Source organism: Sabethes cyaneus, chromosome 2 (genome assembly GCF_943734655.1).
Source record: "Sabethes cyaneus chromosome 2, idSabCyanKW18_F2, whole genome shotgun sequence".
Taxonomy (NCBI): Eukaryota; Metazoa; Arthropoda; class Insecta; order Diptera; family Culicidae; genus Sabethes; species Sabethes cyaneus.
The window spans coordinates 23,235,341-23,259,378 of record NC_071354.1 but is presented as its reverse complement, the minus strand read 5'-3'; the positions used below and the strand labels follow the sequence as shown (position 1 = coordinate 23,259,378).

The following is a 24,038-nucleotide window of genomic DNA, read 5'->3' as shown; positions in this document are numbered from 1 at the left end:
AAGGTTCTACAGCGTTTTTCCCGTGATGCAATTTGATGTGGGACACCCTTTATGTCGAAAAAATAGGAATAAACTACGCTCAACACGTGAAATAACCAAAACAAGAAAAATACCTTCAAACGCTGTTTTCTCAAAAATATTTCAGATGGGACTGATCTGCGATTATAGGCAGTATATCTTTATAAAAAAGCAAAGCTTAGGTGCTACATTCCGTTATCGAAACTCGACCTTCTGTTTTTATACGACAGACTTCGCAGCCAGGTGTTTTTTTGTTGGGTACATTCTCCACTGCGACCAGTAATTTGATCTATTGTGGCGGGCCCCTATTTACTGTAAGCCACGTCAAGGTATCGTATCGCTATTAATATGAGTGATTTCCACTTGTTGACTGATGGCATTGTCCCAATAAGGTATTATATAACGAATAAAGCTAATTGTCTTATTGGGAGAACTTGTCCTCACAACTGAGGGTTGTATTAAACCCTCACCAAAGAATTTGCTCCTTCTATGATAAAGTGCTACGCAGTTACAAAGCAGATGTTCCGTATCTTCGCAATCTAGGTTATAAACACGACAAAAGTCATCTTCCAGTTTGCCTAGCTGTTTTAAGTGATAGATACTTGAGCAGTGGCCCGTTACTAGGACGCAGGAAGTACGTGAATCTTTTTTAGATAGACTAAGAAGTCTCTGAGTTACTGTTTTGTCAGGAGATATAAATCGCTTTGATTGGCGAGCTGTTAAATTATTTTTTCATATGTATTATTGATTTTTCCCAGTTATTCAATTCCATTCTGAGGGTACATGTTGAGGCCCCACAGAATGGTTCTGGTCCAATGAAAGGTTTAATCGATCCAGCTTTTGCCAATTGATCCGCTTTTTCATTGCCTTCAATTCCCCAGTTCCCAGGCACCCAAAAAAGACTTACTGTGCTTTTTTTGGCCACCTGCCGTAACAATTAAATGCATTCCCAAACCAGCTTAGATGAACACGAAACTGACTTCAGTACTTTTAAAGCAGCCTGGCTGTCAGAAAATATAGATATATTTGCATGTCTATAATTTCGCCGCAGATAAACTGTAGCACATTTAATTATTGCCTGTATTTCTGCTTGAAATACAGTCGGCCATTGGCCCATGGATATTGATATGTTGACTCCGGGGCCCGTTACCCCAGCTCCGATTCTGTTGTTTAATTTAGAACCATCAGTGTAGAAGATAATGGATCCTGGTTGAATATTAGGCCCACCAGATTTCCACTCCGTGCGACTTGTTTCGGTCACATGGAATAGTCGTTCAAAGTTATATTGCCTATCCATCTAGTTTTACAGTCAGGTGAACAGGACCATTGTGAGGCCACTGCAACGATCGTATTGACTCTAACAGCCTCTCCCAGTCGAGATTCGAACATACGACAACATCGTACCTCGACGCCTATACTGGGAGGCAATTATACCTTTATAGTATTTGTTATTTTATTCATTTGTTACAAATCAACAAATTTGAACATAGTCCTACTGATATTCAAATATGCTTTAAGAGTTCTTAATTCGAGAACGTGAGATGTGATGATAGTTGCATCCGGAAGATACATATACGCTGCAAAATCGATGACAGCACCGTATGCTCCATAATTAGTGCGTAGAACAGGTAATCTGTTTCGAAAAGACTCCTGACCGAATTATATAATTAAATGAGAAAGTTGTGGAGTGCCATGGAATGATCCAGTTATTCTTTCGAGTGATTCAGGCCATTTGTCAGTTGCTTAATCTGGAGACACCCCTAGTCAGGAGAGTCAAACAGCAACGTTAAATTATAATTGGCTTCATAATAGGAAATATTGAATACCCCGAGTTCCTGGATCAGATGCTATGTAATTTACTTCCTTGGCGACTTCCTAAACCACCATTATTCGCAATTCAGTTTCACAGAACGAACTGCTGAGAGGAGAGTTAGAGCCACATTTGGCAACTTCGTTTGCAAGTTTATTCCATTCTATACCCTAACGGTTAGAAATTTAATACAGATCTACTGAGTTTACCTATCTTCATTGCTAAATTTTTAGAGCATTGGTAGTCTATTTAAAAAACGGAGTCACATGAAGTAAACGTAGTTCATTTAGCGTTTTGCCAAAGCATATATCCATGAACGTCTCTGGGCAATGAAGCTTAAGAAAAACGAGACTGAAATAGGTAATAGCATCGCCAAGAATTTTGGAATGACATTCCGTCAGTCACCACCAGTAACTGTACTAATCTACTGTACTAATTACGGTGTTAGGGTAACGCTCCTAACGATAGTCGAGGTACAAGAAAACCTGGGTTTAAACATATTACGACTACGACGGTCAACCTAGAGGCTGTCACAAAGTGTGAAAATTAAAGTTTTTTCGTAGCCAGAAATTATATAATGGTGTGATGCAAACCACCTGAACATCTTCTTAATCTCAAACCTACCAAATCATGTCACAATGTGTGATATCATGCTACATATTTGATGAATGATGAATTGTGACTTTCAGGGCTATGTACAAAACCTGTGCATTTTAATTATGCGTACCTTTTTTCTGATGACATCTTGGAAGTCAAAAAAAAATTTTTTTTTTTTGATAATTTTACCTTGTGCAAAAACGATAGCTAATTCTACATGTTAAATGCATGGAACGCAAGCAAATCAGTCTAAAACGCCAAGATCAGCGAAAGGGGAAAACAAGGAAAGTCGTACTATACAAAACGAACACATACAGTTCATACCTCTTTCGTCTGCCTTTGAATCGTTGTTGGTCTTTTCCTTGGCTTGTCGTATTCGAGCCGGCACCAGGGGTTCTTGCATTGATGATAACGTTGGCACTCCTTTACTTCGATGGACGACAAACCCTGAAACAGTAAACAGCCATTAATTGGTTGAATCAGAGACTAATTTGACAATGTATCGTTTTACCTTCGTCGTGATCTTGATACTGATGCTGCTGCTGTTGTTGTTGTTGTTGTTGTTGTTGTTGTTGCTGCGAGTGTTGTGGATACTGTGGCTGCTGATCCTGCATATCGCGAGCTGATACGTGCTTGCGTAGTGTACTAGCGGATGGCGAACGTACCACTGTTCCGGAGAAAAATAAGTAGATAGACAGATAAAGCGTAAATTATTTTTTTGAGACTGTAATTAGTGAATCTATTTTTTTTTTCAACTAAATCAAGTGAGACATTGAAGCTAACTGACAGCTTTCAAGGCATGATAACATTGTGTTTCAGGATAGATGCAACAAGCGCATTCAAAACATTGGTACCGAGACTAAAGATAGCAAAGCACAGTGTTTTTTTTTTCAATACATGCAATACATTTTTCTAACAGGTGCACAAAATGAGGATTGAGTGAAAAATCGGATATTATTTTTGTTTCGTATTTAGTTTAATTAGAATCGGTTTCATGATATTTAGAAAACCCACGCTTCACGAACGACTGCGTTGGCGACTGACCTCAATCATAAAAGAGATTGCGACCCTAATTAATATCAATATTATACTAAAACAAAGTAGATACAATGAATGTTTTGAGCCATAATGGCCTCCTCAGCTAACAATTAGTGTAATCAACACACGTTTAAGCATCGTTGCTAAATAAAGATGTTTTCCCAGATGAAAGTTTGTCATTTTGCGATTGAAATTTAATTCGCTTACACAGTTTCAAGCTTTAGTTCAGTTGCGAAACCTTTAACTGATTTAATTAACGCTCATGTTGAATGGAAAAGTGGTTCACATAGTATGTAACTAAATAGTTTTTGGCAAAATATTACACTCACTTGACATAATATTTTCCCATCCACAGTGATTAGTCAGCTCTTCTCGAAACAAGCTATCGTTTTTTATCTTCATTCTTCAACCTAACATAGCTACTTTGAACGTAAACGAGGAGCAGAGCAGTCTGCGCTCAACCTCAAGTGGGTCAGTTTTGTGCATTCGGGCACTTCTGCGAGCGCGCGAAGTACCCAACTTGGGGTGCCACAATGTGAATGAAATGGAATGATGAGATGAGAGTAAGCTAGATAATTTACAAAAAATAAAAACGCCGATGACCACGAACACTTGACGGTAGGGTAATATGAATTATGGATATGTGTGAGAAAATATGTGCTTTCCAATTTCAAGATGAATGCTTCTTGGATGCAGAAAAAAAGAGAAACACAGGTTAAATTGTTTCTTTTCTGAATGGATGAAAAAAAATAAAGGTAGCGAAATAAAATTAGCTTGTAATCGTAATATACAACTTATCTTATGGTTCTTCGCATAAGATTACGTTTAATCGGGCTCAATTCTAACGGTCCCATTTCGCCTCAGACGGGAATAGAATAAACCCGGTATACAGGCTATGAATGAAATGCGAAAACTGCGTCTGCTATTTAAAAGCAAATGAGGAACATAAAATTGGTATCATGGAATAAACTGACTATAATGAATAAATCCTCCACAAAAATAGATGAACGATTGCAAATCTTTCATTAAAGATGTATGGAAATACCGTCATTGTTCAAACTCTATCCTTCTAAAGATGAAGGGTGATCTAAAAATTAACAAGCGATGAAAGAAAATGTATCGGTAGTGCGAGTATTAATTGAAAAAATTACAATCCATGTCATAAAATGTTCTTGGCCGACCATCACAGGAGATTTTGTTAAAAATTTGAGGAAAAAATCAATGCAAAATGGATAACGGTTTCAATTGACGGAAACATTGTATCCATGTGTTCCAGTTGATTCAACCACGACTATTTAAGAAACACTAGCTATGAGGACGTACCGGGTACATTGATAGTAATTAGAAAAACAAAGTGAAAAATATTTCAAATATTTTGTATGGAAGAAAATTATTTCACGCAGTAACCAATTTTATAAACAAATGTGCGGAGCACCCATGGGAAACCTCCTGAACTCGGTTCATAACGATATTTCATAAAGTTGAGGTATGTTATTTTCACAGAAAACTCTAATAGATTTTTTTATTTTCTCGACCTCCACTTAATACAAAAATGGAAAACTCTTGAACTTGAAAACTTGTAATAAAATTGAATCAATTCCCCCTGAAGATTCATTTCAAATTCCGCTCCAAATTTAGGTCTTAATTCGGAACAAATTTCAGGTCAAATTCTCTATCGAATTTAGGTCCAAATTTAGGTCTTAAATTAAGATGCAAATTATGATCTAAATTTAGGTCTACATCTAAAATTTAGATCTGAATTCGAATCTAAATTCAGACATCCCTCTGACACTCTGCCAAATCTCGACGGACAGGATCAGTACGCCCTCTACGGATGACGATGGTAACTTTTAAGTTGTATATGTTCCATGACTCTAGTGTTACAACTATACTGACATCATTGTATGACATCGTACATCAACATCACACGCATACATTCTTTCAGATGGTTGCGATCACTAACACTTATAGCAGTAGAACTCCCTTGGGATAAAAGATGGCGTTAGTAGTATCGTCCTTTGCTGTTTATATGCGAACCTTCTTCTATGCCCAGTTATGAGTTCTGGAGTCTTCGATTCAGATGAAAGTTGAGTTCCATATTCAAAACCAAATTCGTGATTCATATACAGGTTCAAATTCATGCCTGAATTAATATAAAATTCAAGTCTAAATTTAGGACAAATTTCAGGTATTTCAAATTCAAGTTAAATAAGGCTCAAAATTCAAATTCAAATTATGAACTAAATTTAGGCCCAAATGAAGATTTGTAATCAAGTCGAATTCTGCCTCAAGTTCAGGTTCAAACTTGAATTTGAGTTCGGGTCTAAATTCAGAATAAATTTCAGGGAAATTCCGTTCCAAATTTAGCTGTAAACTGCTGTAAGCTGTTATAAATTAATTTCAAATTGAAGACAAAACTCAAGGTTCATAAACAGGTCCAACATCGGATCTAGATTATTGTCATACTCAGGTCCGGATCCCAACCCAGGTCTACATCCAGAACAAACTTCTAGCCAAATTCAAGCCCAAGTTTGGATCCAATTTCAGGTCCAAATTCAGGTTCGTATTATGATTTAAGTTTGGGTTCAAATCGTCATAAAAAATTCTGGACGAAATTAAAGTCTAAATTAAGGCTCACGAGCAGCATGAGAACGGCGGATTTCAAATAAACTGACGCTGCTGTTTATGGACTATCGATTGTAACTTTGCTTACGGAAGATATACATGCACTTGTCCTATTTGAACTAAAGGTGTTGTGGATTATTTTTGGTGGAGTACAAACGGAAAGCGGAGATTAGCACAGGCCACCGCACGAGTTATACTCCTTGGAGAGATTTCTATCGTGCATCTGGCGAAAGTCGAGTCGAGAGGCTACGGTGAGCCAGTCACATCGGGAGGATGTCGGGCCACAGTACGGCGAAATCTGTTCTAGGACCTCAACGGAAGCAGGAATAGAAGGGGATAACGCGTTAGACAGCTCGACCAAATTAATGCTCAGTTTCAAGACGCTGAGGAATTGACAATGAGCAGCCAAGGACCAAGTTCTTGATACAGCAAGAGCCACTTCAGCTCAATGCTGCTGAAGAAGAAAAAGCATTTAAGTTCAAATTATGATTTCAATTTAGGTTCGTGTCCAGGTCTGAATTCATATCCAAATTCAGATTCAAATTCCGGTCGAAATAAATGTCAAAATTACGCCCGAATCCGGGTCCAAATTCAGAAACAAAGTTCGGTTCATATTCAGTTCCAAATTCCTGACCAAATTCAGTTTCAGAAACAGCTCCAAATTAGGGTCTAAATTAATGTCAAATTCAAGTCCAAATCAGAGTCTAAATGGGGGTAAAAATTCAAATCAAAATTATGATCCAACTTTAGATCCACATTTAAATCACGTCCCAACTAGAATTCGAATTTAGATTCAAGTTTAGGATTAATTTCAGGTCAAATTGCCGTTCATATTTAGGTCTAAATTCACGGGAAAACTCAAGTTCTAAATGAACTTCATACTCAGGCTCAAATTTGGATGCAATTCTAAACAAATCCAATTCCAAATCCAACTAAATTAATCTACCAATTCAAGTTCAAATTTATGTTCAAACTGAGGTCCATCTGTAGCTCTGAGGTCCATCCAAATCGATGTCAAAATGAGGTTCAAATTATGGTTTAAAATTGGGTTCAAATCGAAGTCTATATTTAGGTCAAAATCAAGCCACAATTCAGTTCAAATTTCGGTAAAATTCAAGTTTAAATTATGATCCAAATTTGAGTTCAAACTGAAGTCTAAATTTACTTCAAATTCTAATCCAAATTCACATCTAAAGTTGAACCCGATTTCAGATCTAAATAATGGATGAAGTTCAGATCAAATTTTGATCCAAATTCAGAACTACAAAGAAGATTAAATTCTGATTCGAATTGAAGTTCAAATTCAGATACAAACTGATGTCTAGGTCAAAATGAAATTCATTCAAAAATCAGGTCCAAATTATGAACTCAATCCTGAAAATCACTTGGTTTTTGTGAATGGGTATAATTTTTTGCTGGTTATTCCTTATATTTCTTGCCCTGTGGATTATATTCAGCTGAACCGTCGAAGTGTTAACATGGTTTTACTAAATTAAAGACTAAAACTGGCTCTTTGCAACGAAACTTTAATAAGTTTCAAGACTACTTTCAGTGCAATGCACTGCACGTTATGTCGGACTCAAAAGACTTTTCTCAAAGCAAATATATTAACTCTGAACTAATATTTGTACAGAAATTTTAGAAAACTTGAATACATACAAGACAGCAAACCATTCAAACAGTTTGTTCGATATATGTTAAATTCAATATCAAAATTTTGATTCATTATTAACGGCATTAATATCAATACATAATAAGGGGCACAAGAACCAACATTTGCACAATCGTGGAGTTTCCTTCTTGAACTACAGTTCTTGTTATATTACATCGATATTCATTAAAAATTTTCATTTGCTCAACTGAATGTGAATAATACGACAAATCATTCGCCTTGTATTTTTTCTGGCTACTAAAATCACGGTTAGTGGAACTAATCGAAAAATGGCATAGTGTACAGTCATGCAAAAATGCTTTCTAAGAAAAAAAATGGATCTAATAGCCACTATCCTACTTTCTACGTCTTACGGATTTGTGAGACATGCTAACTAGAAAATATACTACGTACAGCTAAATTAACATGAATGAGTAAAATGGGCTTATTTTTCGTTATCCCATAAAAAAGATAAATTTATAATGAAAGAAGGATAATCAGATAAAAAGGTAAAAAAAACTCAAAGGAAACAATTTATGGAATTTAAAGAAAATGTCACACACAAAACATATTTAAATACAGCTACAACTTCTTATGCATAGCTAGTAAAAATTTAAGATACTCTACTGGCACGTCGTTATTCTTAGGTAAAACACAGTAATGGTGTTCATTTCTTTTAAATAATAATTTGTAAAAAAATCATTGAAACAAGCTTGAAAATGAATTGCAGCGAATGAGACATGAAACATACACACATAAATCAAACCCACACAAAAACGGAGAAACAAAACAAAGGAAGAAAAACATAGACCGAACATAAAATCATAATCATGGGAATTCCAAACCGAAACATAGGGTATAGTTTACAAAGGAAACAAAATAAAAAAAACTTTAATGAAAGCAATTCTGGTCGAAATGACCGATTTCAGTTTAGCACCTTGAAACGGTGGTCTAGAAGAGGAGGCTCCATTAGCGCCGGTGGTGCCACCGCCGCCGCCACCACCACCACCACTACCGCTGCTGCCCGGGGGCGAATCGAGCCCGGACCGTAGCTCGGGAATGGACACGATGGCCTGGTGGGTCGCGATTCCGCGCCGATGCGCGATGCCATGCTCGTTTGTTCCGGAATCTTTGAACGCACATTGTTAGCAATAGATTTTTGTGGTTTGTTTTTTTGTTTTTGTCGATGGACGGCGGGAAAAATATACAAGCAGAAATGAAGTTTTTGTACAAAAGCACGTCAATGAGATTATAATCGTAATTATTACAAATATTATGGCAAATCTCTTCGCAGATAAAGCTAGAAGTGGGAGAAAATAACTTTTTTGATGCAAAATTTTGAACGTGAAAGATGTACACCTGCGAAATTGAAGTGAAGGTTATGACAGGTGACGACGAATGTGAGAGTAATTTGGATGAGCAAACTGAAAAAAAAACTAAGAAACATTTGTACATGCAGTAAAGAAACAACCGATGACCAGTTCGTAATATTTGTTAAATTGAGAATTGTAATTTTTAGGCCCTTTAATAAAGCCATTTTAGGAACAATTGGTAGTTGCAAGCTTATGATGTTTTTTGCCCTGTGTAATCACTTAATGTCATTGGTAATCAATGTAAAATTTCTCTTATGTCTAACCACACACCTTATACTATTTTCCCGAATATAATATCTTTTAAGCACTCAATTTATATATCATTATTTTGATTGAAACTGCCTGTTTTTATGTAATTTAGTTGCATCAAATGTATCACCTATATATAACATATCACAAAATTGTGAATAAATTGCAGTGTATTTTTTTAGTACTTTATGAATTCTGATTTTTCCTCTAATAATAACGACGTGAAGGGTAAAATCAAGTACAACTCTTACTGTTCAATCAATTTTTGACTACCAAGAGGTGATCTTCTACACAATACAAGTGATGTTTACGTCTAATTTATAGTAAATTTTACTTCAGTAAGCCAAAATAATAATATATTATTTTTAATAATGTATTATCACGATGCAGCATGTTATGTAAGTTTAAACATAACTATTGAAGGAAAAAATAAATGGTCTATTAAGCCTATACCTCATAAACTTAGGAAAGCATACAAACACTTAAATGATATTTACAAAATTCGCTTGCCAAACGAAAGCCAATTAACCAATCACCCATAGAGCCAATTACGATATTAAGTCCAATGCCTGTTGTTTGAATGGAGCCAAATACCGAAAGCTTGCCAAAATACATATTGACATAAAAGCAGACCATTTTCACTGGAGCTACTTTCGAGTCGATGTCATACTGGCCGTAGATACATATTTGGTAGGCGAAATAAATACTGAACGGCAACAGCTGAGTTCAAAACCAGGGTACAAAAAAGAAATAACTAACACATAAATTGCTCTCCTACTAACTGGAATGTTTCAGATCATAACTGCAAACCGGACAATGGATCGATTGTTATGGATGATATAATTAACTAATCAATGAAAAAAAAAAAAATGTAATCTAATAAACAAAATTTAATGGACATCGATCAATACTGTGACAATGACATGAATTGAACCAACAAAGATGTAACTATTATGATACGAGTCCTGACTGATTTCTTTAGAAATTTTAGCGTGAGATTCGAATGTTCCAGATGAGTTTTCCGATAGTTACAGGATTCGAACATGAGAACAAGTGATTGAGAAATAAACATTATGGACACAGATGATTCAGATTTCAAATTGAGTGCACGCGCGATAGGTTATTTTAAAGAACGAACAAAGAACTGTAAAATGCTTCCCAATAACTTACCCGGCAGCTGCTGTTGTTCCATTCCAGGATAACAAACACATTTCGCCGGATGAATCTCGAACAAATTGAACAGATCAGCCAACAGTACGACTAAGTTCTGCTTCATAGCCCTGCAGAGAAAATGAGTGATAAAATTGGAAAAAGTTATTAACTATTCATTAGCATTTGTGGTATGAGAGGTTAAAAGTGAACAAAATCAAATCAAAATTTACCCCCGCATGTAGGTTATGTCCTCTGGAGTCATGTGAAACACTGAATATGGCAAGCTTCGCTCTGAAAAATTACTAACTATGAGGATGTTGTGGATTGAGTCCTGCAAAAAGAAATGCGGAAAGGAAAATGAACGTCACTCTGCGACACAATTTTGTCCGTATTTCATACCTCTATGGTTGGTACGTGGTTGAATTTGACACTGGACCAAGGAACTAATTTCGGACAATAATACGATATTAGATACGCTAAACTGACACCGTCGCAAAGGTCACGAATATCACGAACCGGTGGAATGTTCGGGCTCTGAAGTCGTTGACCCTAAAAAAAGAAAAAAATAGTATCAAATAAATGAGTGAGTGAAAAGGCTAAAATAGAAATATAATCGATATGTTGTCCAAAGTAGCATACAAAAAATGGAGAAGCAGTAATGTACATATATGCAAACCAACGCGATGAGAAGCAGTGATGAAATCGAAATATAAAATTAAGAAGTCAAAATGGAATGGCGACAGGAAGGAAGGATGGAAAGGAAACTCACGTATTCGTCGACGGTAGAGGAGGAACCGGCAACACCTCCGTTGGCCACCTCGTAGTCAATGCGTCGCTTCAGCGCACTGCAGACATGCGAAATCCAACCGAGCAGTGCAGCTTCGTGGTGTTGTGCGGGTTGCGACCCACTGCGGCCGGATATTCTGCGGAGGAAAAAAATAGCATACATTAAAGAAAATTGAAGCCAATAACCGGCATCAAGCCCCTCTAGAGGTGCATCCTACTAGTTAATAGTGAAACATCGATAATCTCACGCCTTGCCATATTAGCTTTTATGCGCATCTCGTTAAATCCACAACCGAGTTATTGGTTACGTTTCCGTACCACTGCGGTATGTTAACATAAGATCAGATGTTTTTTTTCGCGTGTAGATGATCACGTTCAATCAGTGTTGACTAGCTTGATTTTGATCGAAATAGTTTTTGTTGACGCAGAAATTTTTCGAACAGGTTTGTTTTCTAATGTGCAAGGCAAACAAATTTATGCGTTTTATATATAGCTTTGATCCTAATATTATGCATTGGTGATAGCTTTTAAGTAAAATCATGTGATGTTAGCAGTAAATTGTAAATCCTGATTTCCAAAGGGGTCTACAAAGGCGTAATTTTTTTTATCAAAACAAAAGAAGGTATAATAATTTATCTTAGACGTTTTGTAGTGTATACAAAATAGCAAAGCGCGCTATTAAAACGCGGGATAATAAACATTTTATTCAGATGAGTTACTGATCTCATAAAATGAATCATATTATCCAGCCGTGGTTAGATAAACTTCTTCAGAACCGCCAGGAAAACACTAGTATTGTATATTATGTCTTACAACCAATTATGTGTATAAAATTTTTTACTTAATTTTACAAGACACGTAAGAACTCAATAATAAAACAAATGACAAGCTCTGCGATTCACATAAACGAGAGCATTATGCAGCACAGGTTTCTTATTTTTTGAGATTTGAGTTTATATCATCATAAACGGAAAAGGTCTGCAGGGGTAAGCCGTAATTAAATTTACATGTGCTAACACCGATCTTTGATAACGCTAATGCTTCCTAACTATGACTGACAGCAACTTCATAACGTCATTATGCATAATCACCCATTGATTTATGAAGAAAATTAAAAAATATTGCATACTTTAAGCCGTACCTCAAATCGATGCTGTGAAATTTACTTTGATAAATTATACCAAAAACTAAATTCTTTTGAAATAAAACACCCTGATATATTTTAAATTTTCCTGTAGTTTCTGTTTTATTTTTATTTTTTAATGGTTGTCCAATTGGGTTGGGGTCAATGGTGGTTGTTTATTAAACTCAGTGTTATATACAAATTTTTACCACCAAATCACAAGTTTGAGACTAGAAACTGTTGGAATACCAGTTAGTGCTAAACTAACTGAGAATGCTTGTCTGTCCTTTATAGACTTAAAAATTAATGAACTGATTTCAGAATTTGAATGAAAAAGACTAGCTACGGAGGGTGTTTCTGTGCTGTCAGTTTTACTCAATAGCTTAGGGAGTATCGATTTCGACTTTTCCACTATAAATTATATTCATCTATTCAACTTCAGTCAAGAAAGTGTAAATTTGCATGTAAGTGTTTCGGTGTTTAAGCTTCTCTATCGTATATTGTTCTAAAAATTGAGAACGTTGGCAGAGTCGTTTGTTGGCAAATATCAAGCTGGTCTTCGAAAAGGTTAATCCACAACAGATCAAATATTAATTCTGCCCTGTCCGAGAGTGCAACATGCTGAGTCATCATCTGTTTGTGAATTTTAAGGCGGCGTACGATACAGTCAAGCAGAATGAGTTGTGGCAAATATGTTTGAACGTGGTTTTTCGATGAAACCGATAAAGCTGATCAGAGAATAGCGGATGATACCACAGCCACTTTCGTGATGTTGGATAGACTGTTGCAAGAGGATGTGCTCTCAAATCTGTTCAGCATTGGCTTGGGAGGTGCAATACGAAGAGCAAATGTGCGAAAAAACTGTACTATAATCCCGAGAACTCATAGGTTACTTGGTCATGCGAACAACATCAAGCATGACCCCGCAACGTTCTAGATGTAAGTAAAAAATGGGAAGCAACAAGATGGAATCCCTCAAGGTATGCACTACATCGATTCACTTTATAGGTTTATAGATCTCGGAATATCAGCACAGTTTCGGGTAAAAAACGTTCAACGACTAGGGACTTGATGCTGTATGTTTCTACGCTGACGAAAACGCTTGAAAAGCGTCAGTAGATCGATGTCGTCTATGTAGATCTAGCCTTTGATTTGAGTACCGCATTTTTTGATGGTAACTAAGCTGGAAAGGTTGAGATTTTCTAAATGACTGACACGGTGGATACTGTCGTATCTTACCGATCATAAATACTAAGGGTCTTATGTTATTTCCTTGCGAAACTCCTGAATTATCAGTTTACTGCGAGCCTAATGCGTAAACTTCTACTGCGTAGGTGTAGGAGTCCAACTATTCAAGAATCGACAAGGAGCACCAAGCCGCGAAATTTTATACAGAACTATCCCATGATGATTACGATAAAAACTGCTGTAAATGACATCAACTAAAACAAGAAAATCTGCATGTAAAAATTTACAATTACAAAAATCGATTCCAAAGATCAAACTTGTACTATTTCAATACAACCCGAAAAAAATCGTTTCACTCACATTGGTAAATACAATCATTGTTAAAAGCATGTGAATAAGCCAAAATCGTCACCTGATCTTGAACCATCACAAACCATAATTTTTGCAACTCCTACGTACCCACATGATTCCTACACCTCCGCCTCTTCTCGCTTTTATATCACTATGCGTTCATTCATTCATTCGTTCAAAATACACAGTAATTCACACACAGCTGGTAAGATTTTATTATGCCCTCATATGAATTATCCGCCCAGTCATATTCAGACGACTGAGATGAATAGGAATATTATCTCAGCTGTTGACCAACCTGACTGAGTTTAAAATATTCTATGCAGCGTGTTGTCATCATAGCCTTTTCTCTTTCCCTCTTCTACTCTCTAGACGTTAGACGATATCCGCCAGCTAGTATCTCATCTCAGTAACTGCCATTTGACCGTGGCTGGACTGGCTTCTGTTTTTGGTAAACCAACTACTCCCACACTGTGACTGCCACACACGGTGACTGTCTAGTGACAAAATTTGCAATATCACCGTTGCACGATCGGACAATACCAGTTTTAATTGGATAGCATTTAATCCTATCCAGCATGTATCATTCATACCGTCAACGAAAATAAATACCACCCAATTGAGGTTAGCAAAACAATTTCATAATTCCGATCCGAACCGAGAAAATTGCTGTTAAATATTATTATTAAGAATTACCTTTCCAATGCACTGGAAATCCTTCCGCTGGAAGCGACTTCTTTAGCGTACAATACCATCATCGCTTCTATCACAGTCATGTGGGCATTCTGGAATGTGCAGCGAATAAAAAAACGGAAAGATAAATAAAATTAGAATCGGTTCGTTTCGACGGTACGTTTTGCTGTCTCTGCCTTTTTTCGAGGTCAAGTTGAAGGTTGCCTGGTTCGTGACTTTCGCAATATGTTTGATACTTACAATTCTAAGAGGATTCGTTTGTATCAGAACGGTTTCCGTGAGCGGCTGATCGGGAGATTCGTTCAGTGGCACACCCTTCCGGGACAGGGTCTGCAGAATGGACCAGTGATTCAGGCTCTGATAGTTGGGATCGGAGTAGATGTTGCTCAGCACCTGGCAGTAGATGGAAGCGTTCCCCAGGCCGACGACAATCTGCGGCTTGAGGTGGTCCTGACCTTCGTGGTCCCGATAGAAGGGATCCTTGAGGAACTCCGGCACTCGATTGTTGTACGCCTTCGATAGGAGCCATTTCACTGAAGCGCGCTGTTTGGCCTACAATGTAGAAGAAAAATATGCGAGAATCGATTTAGTATAACATTGGTTTCTATTTCGTTTCGAGTTATAAATTGCTTTTCGTCATGGCACAATCGTCTTAGTCTGTACTGTAAGGAGTATAAGTATGAAGGTACGAATGTCTCCCACATTTATTGGTAAAGAAACATGTAGGTATAGAACTCTTATATCACACAGAACAGCAAAATTTAGTGAAACAAACGACTATAATGTGACATGTCCATACCCGATTATATATGCAAACTCATGTGGACAAACGACAGAAAAGTGTGTCGAGGCCACACGAGCGTTTTTCCTTATATACCGTTTCATTAAAAAACTATATTTGTTTATATCTATTCAAAAAAGAAGAATGGTGGGAAAATTTAAACGTCGGTGGTTAAGAATCTAAGAACATCATACGTACAACATGACCTGTTTGGCGGAATGACACGAATGAATGACACAATCAGTGATGAAATCATCATATGGACATGCGTAGAAAACGTTTGACCTTCATCTCAAACACAATCATTTATCTACAAGTGCAATAATAGGTTTAGTGTTATTGTGTGTAAGAAAACATTTTTAGATTTTTTTAACAGTCGACTGGGAATTAAATAAATGCGAAATATCATATTTTTGCAAGATGAGCCTTAGATCAACGAGAACAAAAATAGTCAAATTTGCCACTTCATCCAGAAAAATAAACTGTCTGGTGCGGTTTATGGACGGTGGAATAATTATCCCGTATTTTTTCAAAGCTTAAAATGGGCAGCACGTTACCGTCAAACCGAGTTTTGTTCCGAATGCATGCATTGGATCTGGCTGATATGAGATTTCAACAAGACGGCTCTGCATGCCCCAAAGTACGCAGAGCAATGGACTAACTGAGAGGAGTGTTTGGTGAGCAATTAATCTCCAGTTTTGGACCTCTCTTTGGAATAAGTCTTTTTGCCTAAATCATGTGATTTGATACCTGTTCGGGAAGGAAATATTCTAGTGGAATAATGATAACACGAGTACTGCGAAGTACAGTCCACAGCCAGCGGCGGTGGCTGCGAATTGACTGAACCCAGGAGACTAGGTTTATTGTCGTATTTATTCATGCGTTCGATAATAGCTTATTGTTAATATATCTGGCGAGAGCCACAATAGCCCTTTGTCGACATCTTCGCTTGAGTATATTGCCCATTGTTTGTTAGATATGAAGGTCAAAGCGGTCATTATTGCAAGACATTATTGCAACATGAGTCATTAAAGATTAATGATAATTAAAGAAATGCGCATGGACTACTTCAAGCGTAGTCTAAAGTGAATGGCAGACATAAATTTATCGGTTCACATAAAAATTTCAATAGGGGGCTTCGTAGCCGTAACGTTACGGAGTCTGCTTTGACAAGCGAGTGGTCCTGGGGTCGAATATTAGTAGAATTGGGTCATTCGATGTCAAGTGACTTCAGCACGGGTTTATTCTCAGGCCCCTCATTTGCTATTCCTTCATACTGAATTCTATATAAGCCGATGAAGCCTCTTGACAGTGCGAAAAGTTCCTCCTACAGTTAAGTGTACTGATCAGAGGAACGAATGAGTCCGCGCCAGGGACTGCTATCATATGCGACAATACTGGCAGTGAGGAAGCAGTCTGTACTTTGGTAGAACTAGGCAAATGCAAATGCAAAGCTTCTTGTCGTGTATTGCCACTTGAATGCGACTGCTTTAATGTCTGGAATCTATGGAAGATCCGTCGAATAAAAAGAATAACACTTTAAAATCTCTAAAAAATATTCGTATGTAAAGGGGTATCCCAACCAAGATGAAAAAGAATAAAATTCTAGTTCAAAATTACGAATAAACTACGTTTCGTAATCAGAAACTCATTGCATTTTAAATTATTAGTCATTACTTTGAAAGACCAATTCTGAGGATGACCTCAAGCGAAGAATTAGTTATCGAAGGATACAATCATTGCATTGAGGGATCGTTTATGAGAAATGAAAATTTTAAAGTTCAGGGAAGTTTGCTCCGGATTTACGACAGCATTTTAGGATTTCAGTGTATCAGACATTCCGCTTAACTTTTATCCCTTTCTAGGAAGCTCAGAATAGTAATGCAATTTCTTACACTTTTAATGGCTAAACAGTGGAGTTCTCGCAACGACCAACACCATATACCAACAGGTCCTCAACAGTAAGACCCGGCACCTCATAACAGGATCAGAGAGCAAACATATGGGGTGTTGGCTCTGTTTTCCTATTCCTACAAATTAACTTATAGCAAATTTATATAGAAAGAAACGTTTGGTCCGGGAGGTAGAAAAATTCCTTCTCCTTAATTTCAAGAAGTTGGATGGAATTAGGTGTTATTTGTGGTTCTACTTGATTCCATAGAATTCTGTTCGCGGTACATACTGAGCAGGTGGCCTAGATTTATGTAATTGTCATTTTCCAGGATGCTTTCAAGAATTGGTTGTGCTAGTATGAGATTAGATAAGGTAAAATATAGGCTCCAAGTAACAGTAACACGGGCATAAATCGTGTTTCGCTAATAGTGTAAGTTGATGTCCTCAAAAGCAATGCAGGTATATGAAAAATGTTTTATAGAGGTTAGTTCATTAGCGAACGTTCTCTAGGTAGATATTTAGTTGAAAAGTTAACCATCAAAAAGTGTTTCACGGAAGCGTACGATGCTCACTGCTCAGTAATAGGAAGGATAAAAAACTATGAAACGAAAAAGCCGAGATAATGGTTTGTGACTCGTTTCCATAGAATTTAAAGTATGATTGAAGCACACATATATATAATTAGAGCCCATGTTATAACCCAACATAGGCTTTAGAGAAGCGAGAATACATTCAGATTATGGGAATTGATGTTGCCACTTTGGAGTAATTATGAAATTCTGTGACGAATACCAAATGTTAATTATGGTGTTTATTATGCTAAAAATGTATGTTTGCTACACTCGAAGTAAAGCTTTGAAAAGATTCAGTAATTATATCTTATTGTTTCTTTAACGGAAAACCATAAGAAGTAACTGACATTATGAAAGTTTAGTGTACAAAACGATATTAGTACTAGAAGAAAATATACTTTGCTTCAGTATCCGGATGGCACATTGTCAATGGTACAACGTTTTAATTGTAACTGAAACCTTGTAATTTACTGCAGTGCAAAAAAAAAACATTTACTTCTTCAGTTAAAATTCCGTTTAGAATCACACAAAACTGAAAAAACGATGACGAACCCAAAGTTTATAATAGATGATGACCAAGTTTACAACTCTCTAGGGGAGTGGCTTTCATCACAAGAATATCATTCTAAAATAATGAGCAGACAGCAGAAATCCATTTCCTCCTGATTGCACTGAGTCAGCTCTGCACACTGCCTATGTGTATATTGCTGCCAATTGCTGACAATCTGTTGCATCATATATTGCTGTTGCGGTTGAAAACCGTAATAATCGACTCGCGACATTCGCTTTTATTCTTGTTCTGTGTGTCGCAACTACGTCGCACGTGGTGCGCTGTGATCGCACATTGATGCGCTATACAGCGCACCACGTGCGACGTAGTTGCGACACACAGAACAAGAATGAAACCGAATGTCGCGAGTCGATTATTACAGTTTTCAACTGCAACAGCAATATTGATGTACAATACTTTCACGTTCAGCTTGGTGAAACTATATCCTTGCACTTGTCCTGTTTCCACCAAACAAACCGAGGCGGGCACGAAGCAAAGAGGTGACAGAAAACGTGACAGAAAAGGTTCAGTGGCTTTTATCGTAATTAACTGCGTTGTGTTGAATATATTAGCCGACCAGGAGTCGGCTGGGAGTTCGTTAAACCGACCGAGACCACCACCAGTAGCAGTAGCAGCTAGAGCTTGTGGCTCGATTCAATGCCACCAACCAAGAAGCAGGTCAACACGAAGGTGTTCCTCCTGATGGTGGCGTGAACATAAAGTAAAAGTGCTAAAGCGCTGAGGTCGTCAGCCGGAATATTTATGATTGATGGGTATTGGACATGTGTATAAGAAAAAAAAACACTAATCCGTCGTCTGCGTTGAAGAAACCTACACAAAAACGTGTATAAGATGTGACTGGTCACAATGAGTAAGTTGCGTTTTCTCCCGTGATGAATTTTAAGTCTTGTGATAGGTTAGGTTCATGAATTTTATTAATTCGAAATTTAACGCTAGCGATGGTTTTAATTAAGTTAAATTAATATATGAATAAACACCGCTACCCACATGCAAATATTTCGAATAATTTTACACATTACAAACTTTAATAAACGCAGTATTCTGAAGCATTCTACCGAAGTGAACAAATTATTATTAGATTCAAATTTCCAAAATCCACGTTCGAAATGCTAAATCACGGACATTGCGACATTGTTATTTTTCACCATCCTCAGCGATGACGAATGCATAAAACTAATGCACAAGCTGTCCAAAACAAGTGGGAAGCGGATGCAACATATCTCATCCAATCTGAGAAGACTAACTTTCGATGCAGAGCTATTGTGACTGTTATGTGGAATGCCAAATGGCACCCAAATAAAGATTAATGTTCTACACGTTTGTCGCATTAAAGGAAATGATCGGCCAGACAACCCATCTTAGAAGGAAAGGGGAATGTGTCACTAACAATGTTGTCAAAAGGGCTGTAGGCAAACATAGTTAAGGAGAATGGAAAGAATTTTCATCAGAACAGAAAGTCAACCGTAATTAATGGCGAGAAGAGTAAAAGACTTGTTGGTTATTAAATTTGCACACTTATCAAGAGCGAGCATTCAAACAACAAATCAATATCTATTAGGTAAGTGCAAATTGAAAACAACAATGAATTATAATAGGTTAGTTCTCAACAGTTTATTCCGCTAAGAGCATGCAAGGATTATGAATGAAGCTGATATAACGTTCTTTAGCTGGAGAACACGCTGAGATAAATCTTCTAACCAACCAACTGAAAAGCATTTCCATTCCTTCATTCATTGCGCCGGTTTAACTGAAATCAAAAGTTATGAATGTTGCAAAAAAAACTGAAAAAGAAAAAAAAACGAACAAACATAGATTTCCTTCCTTCATCGAACATAATGATTCTCCAACATATACGCTTACATCAGATAGACTACAACCCATTATTATTGCGCAATCAAACATAGCAAAATGATTAATTTTTTTCTTGCTCTGCTTTCCTCCTGAGCTGAGGTAGTTGTCTGACTGAAGCATTGAACGCCTCTACCGAGAGCTTCTTTCACTGCCCATTCGAGGTGTATCGGACTATAGGACTATACTCACTCTTCATGGTCTATGGGAAACGTCTGGGCCTAGCGAACTAGCTAGCAGGTTAGTCGTGCAAGCTATGTAGCATCTTTTTTCCATTAGCCCACCTATAAGGAGAGTGCGGTACGAGTTCCCTCTATAGCCAACCGCGTGGTTGCTCATCCATGTAAACCGATTTCGTTTCTGCAATTTTCCGGAGACAATTTTGCGTCTGTATATAAGTCAATTTGAACGAATCCAATCTAAATTTGTCTTAGTTTAGTAGTGCAATGGTTCGAGCCATATGTTAAATTTATTTGCCTCACGTGAATGGAGAGCTGATCGTTCTTGGAATGTGTTCAGTTCAACTGTACAAACTTGTTAATAATTTTCAATGGGTTTAAATGAATGTCTGCCGCGAGGTCTGCGACAAAAAAACATGCACTCTGTTATTAGTTTTAAGCTTAAACGTTAAATGATACCGTTTACCGTTTTATTGGTTTAAGATTTTGAAAGCAATTCAAAGACTGTAAAATACATCATGATTTATTGACTGACCGTCAATATCCGTCGATTTTGCAAGGTATCTCTCATGGGCAAGAAACGTTTGCCAAAAGAGACTCCGCTCTACAAGAAACGGAAATCATTCAACCGGTTGTAAAATTATTATTGAACATATATTTTACTTGCGGAAAATCATGCTCTGGTATGCGGGCTGCGACTAGCCGTTGTATGGATTCGATAAATGAAATAACGGAAAAAAATCAAAACATTCATTTTTATCATTGATAAGTGTGCATCATAAATCGCTTCATTCGGTTGATAGATCAATTATCCACTTATGTTTGTTTCCGGTGCAACAAGGTGGGCTTGATGGAAATTCCAGGTATCGATTGCTTATGAACGTTAATTGCTCAAATTGCTGACATTAGCTAACAGAGAGCTGTACCTCTTTGTTATAATATTCGAAAGAAAAAAAACACTGAATACAAGCCTATTGCAATTGGACATCTTGAAGCATGTTATTACAACACAGCATAACACAGTATAACATAGTTATGGGCGCTAAAACTATAAATAAATTGTCGGTGAGTTCTATCGCCTAAAGAAATCAAAAAATGGAGTGTTAAGGGGTTATATACAGTTGGTCGGCTTAAAAAGTTGATTTTTCTAGAATTTTTCTACAGAAAACTCTTCAACTTTTTAAAGTACAAATTTGTATACATCTTGCGGTAGGTTTTGGCTATTGACTGACAAACTTAAGGTGAAAATGCTTAAATATTTATGCCTTTAAACAAAAAAAAAATTCAGTGTTGTTGTCCCTCTTCAGTTGTCCAACATCGGAAAGATAAACTTACAATTTATAAACTACCGTCATCCGGGGCGAGATTGTGCCAAAAAAGTATATATTTTTGTTCTTTAGCTCAGTATACATACAATTTAGGAACTAAGTTGATTTTGAAGCTGTCAATATATACTAAATTGTTCAATTAACAACTACCGTAGAGATGGTCTAGTTACAATGAAACCTAATTTTACTGGAAGTGCATCAACTTTGGCACAATCTCACCCCTTCTAGGGGGTGACATTGTGCCAAAAACATAAAGTTAGGCTAAAAACCTAAACAGTGAACATTAGCATGTTTATAAACAATACACATAAAGATCAGTATAAAGTAGTTCATATGTGGCCGTCCATGAACTAAGTGGACTATTAGGGGCAGGGGGCCGGTCAAAAACAACGCATCATACAAAAAATATGAACGAAAATAACCCGGAGTGGTCTGAAATAACTAAAAATGAGTTCGTAGTCAATGGAGAGCCTTTATATAGCCAGTAGCATTTCTAGGGTTAACAAGGGGGAGATATATGAAAGGGTGTATCCTAAAGAAGCATACCTATTTGATTATTTAACACAAGTAACCATTACTTCGTTCAAGAACCCGCGGCCGCAGAACATGTGGCCTATCCTACCCCCCTCCCCCCTCCTTAAAACTGGCAGTTTATACACGGTATAATATATTCGTCTTATATTAGAGTGTTTATTCAAAGTATCTGAAATTTCCAGAGAAAAAGTAAAAATTAGCTTAAATTATTTAGCAGACCTATGATGCAGTTTGCTCCAAAATGGATGATGCAATCTAATCTGTCAAAATATTGTGCTCAATAGTAAAGAATGTGAGTGTGCTGGTGTATACTGACGTATTTTTGTTGTGTATGTGAAATCCACAAATTGGATCGATCATTATGGCTTGGCACAATCTCACCCCCGTGAAGCTCGAAAAGTACAAAGTTTCGAAAAATATTATTTTCGTAATCAAAACTTATCCAACACATAATAACCTTTCGAAATATTGTAAATGATTAGTTTATATACCTTCAAGATAGCAAGTTGATGCGATTTCTTGTTTGGGTTGGTTTATGCGGAACATTTTTTACAAGCGTTATTTCCGCGTATTTTTGATCGCGAACTTTGAAACCCTGCTTAGGCTAAAAAGTTTGCTAATATTATCTGTGTTCCATTCTAAGTTATGAATAAATATGTTATGTTCATCATCATTTTGAATTTAAGTCACCAGTTTTTACAGATATAATAAATTTTCACAAATAAACATTTTTGGTTTTTGGCCCAATCTCACCCCCGTGGCCCAATGTCACCCCGGATGGCGGTATTTGAAATGATCATTCACAATCGACTAGTACCTATTCCTCAATCGACCTTAAGTTCGGGGTATTAGTCCCGGGGACCACGGTGACGCCATTGTCATTGTACCATTGCTTGGTAGAATTTCAATAGCGGCATGCCAAGACAATCAAAAAAGGCAATATAAATTATGCTACTATCACAGAAGGCAGAAATCGTTTGCAAAGGCGATACTTTTCATAATTTTCTTGGCTTGCTTTCGAAACGAGAAACGAATTACAACCCCATATTTAATTTGCAGTCATCCGGTCGTACGTGGCACAAAATTCTTCTCAAGAAATTTATCCGACAACGGCCTTGCAATATCATCATCCATCACGACACAATCGTACTCCGTCAGCAAGTTCTTCTAGAGCTTTATACAGCATTTCTTTGCTCCAAGTTCTGCTTCGCGTTACAATCCTGTAAATCTTGTGCCTTAAACCTGCTCCAACCTCTTTATACTTTCTGAGCATAGGTTTATGAAACGCGGCTCTCAATGACAATCTCGGGCTCAGGATGAAAAGAGCTACCACTTTCAACTTAGGTTCAGCTTTTTTTTGCTTTTTTGACACTTTTGGGGTTCCTCCTGTCGGTGGTCAGACGCTTGCCAAATCATTTCAGAACCAGCCAAAACTTGAAAAGGAATCGCAAATCGCCTGTAGATGCGTAAAAGCGTACGCTTTCTACAGTCAACTTGAGCAACAATAACGTTCGTTTGAATGGTACATTCATTTAGCCTTTTTCGGTGTTTGTGCACTGTCCCTGTTACTGCAGTTCGTGACAAACCAATATTCATTTTCCCATTTGGCAGTGATGCGAATTGCAAATCATTCCCGGAATTGGTAAACTTGTCTCGGGCAACATCATAGCCTGCAGGA

General features: G+C 37.1%; 1 protein-coding gene across 12 annotated transcripts in view; it reads right to left on the bottom strand.

Annotated features, from left to right (window-relative positions):
* LOC128738061 (patronin) overlaps window positions 1–24,038 on the bottom strand; it is an 82,144-nt gene that overhangs the window by 29,272 nt on the left and 28,834 nt on the right. For 11 of the 12 annotated variants that reach the window (XM_053832887.1, XM_053832890.1, XM_053832889.1 and 8 more), the window contains exons 3-11: window positions 14,895–15,206; window positions 14,658–14,746; window positions 11,283–11,436; window positions 10,913–11,062; window positions 10,744–10,844; window positions 10,532–10,641; window positions 8,677–8,868; window positions 2,937–3,092; window positions 2,750–2,872 (exon numbers count right to left, since the gene is read on the bottom strand). In XM_053832887.1, the coding sequence (XP_053688862.1) occupies window positions 2,750–2,872; window positions 2,937–3,092; window positions 8,677–8,868; window positions 10,532–10,641; window positions 10,744–10,844; window positions 10,913–11,062; window positions 11,283–11,436; window positions 14,658–14,746; window positions 14,895–15,206 (1,387 nt within the window). The remainder of the gene's footprint in view (window positions 1–2,749; window positions 2,873–2,936; window positions 3,093–8,676; window positions 8,869–10,531; window positions 10,642–10,743; window positions 10,845–10,912; window positions 11,063–11,282; window positions 11,437–14,657; window positions 14,747–14,894; window positions 15,207–24,038) is intronic. The other variant, XM_053832895.1, reaches the window with a different exon arrangement.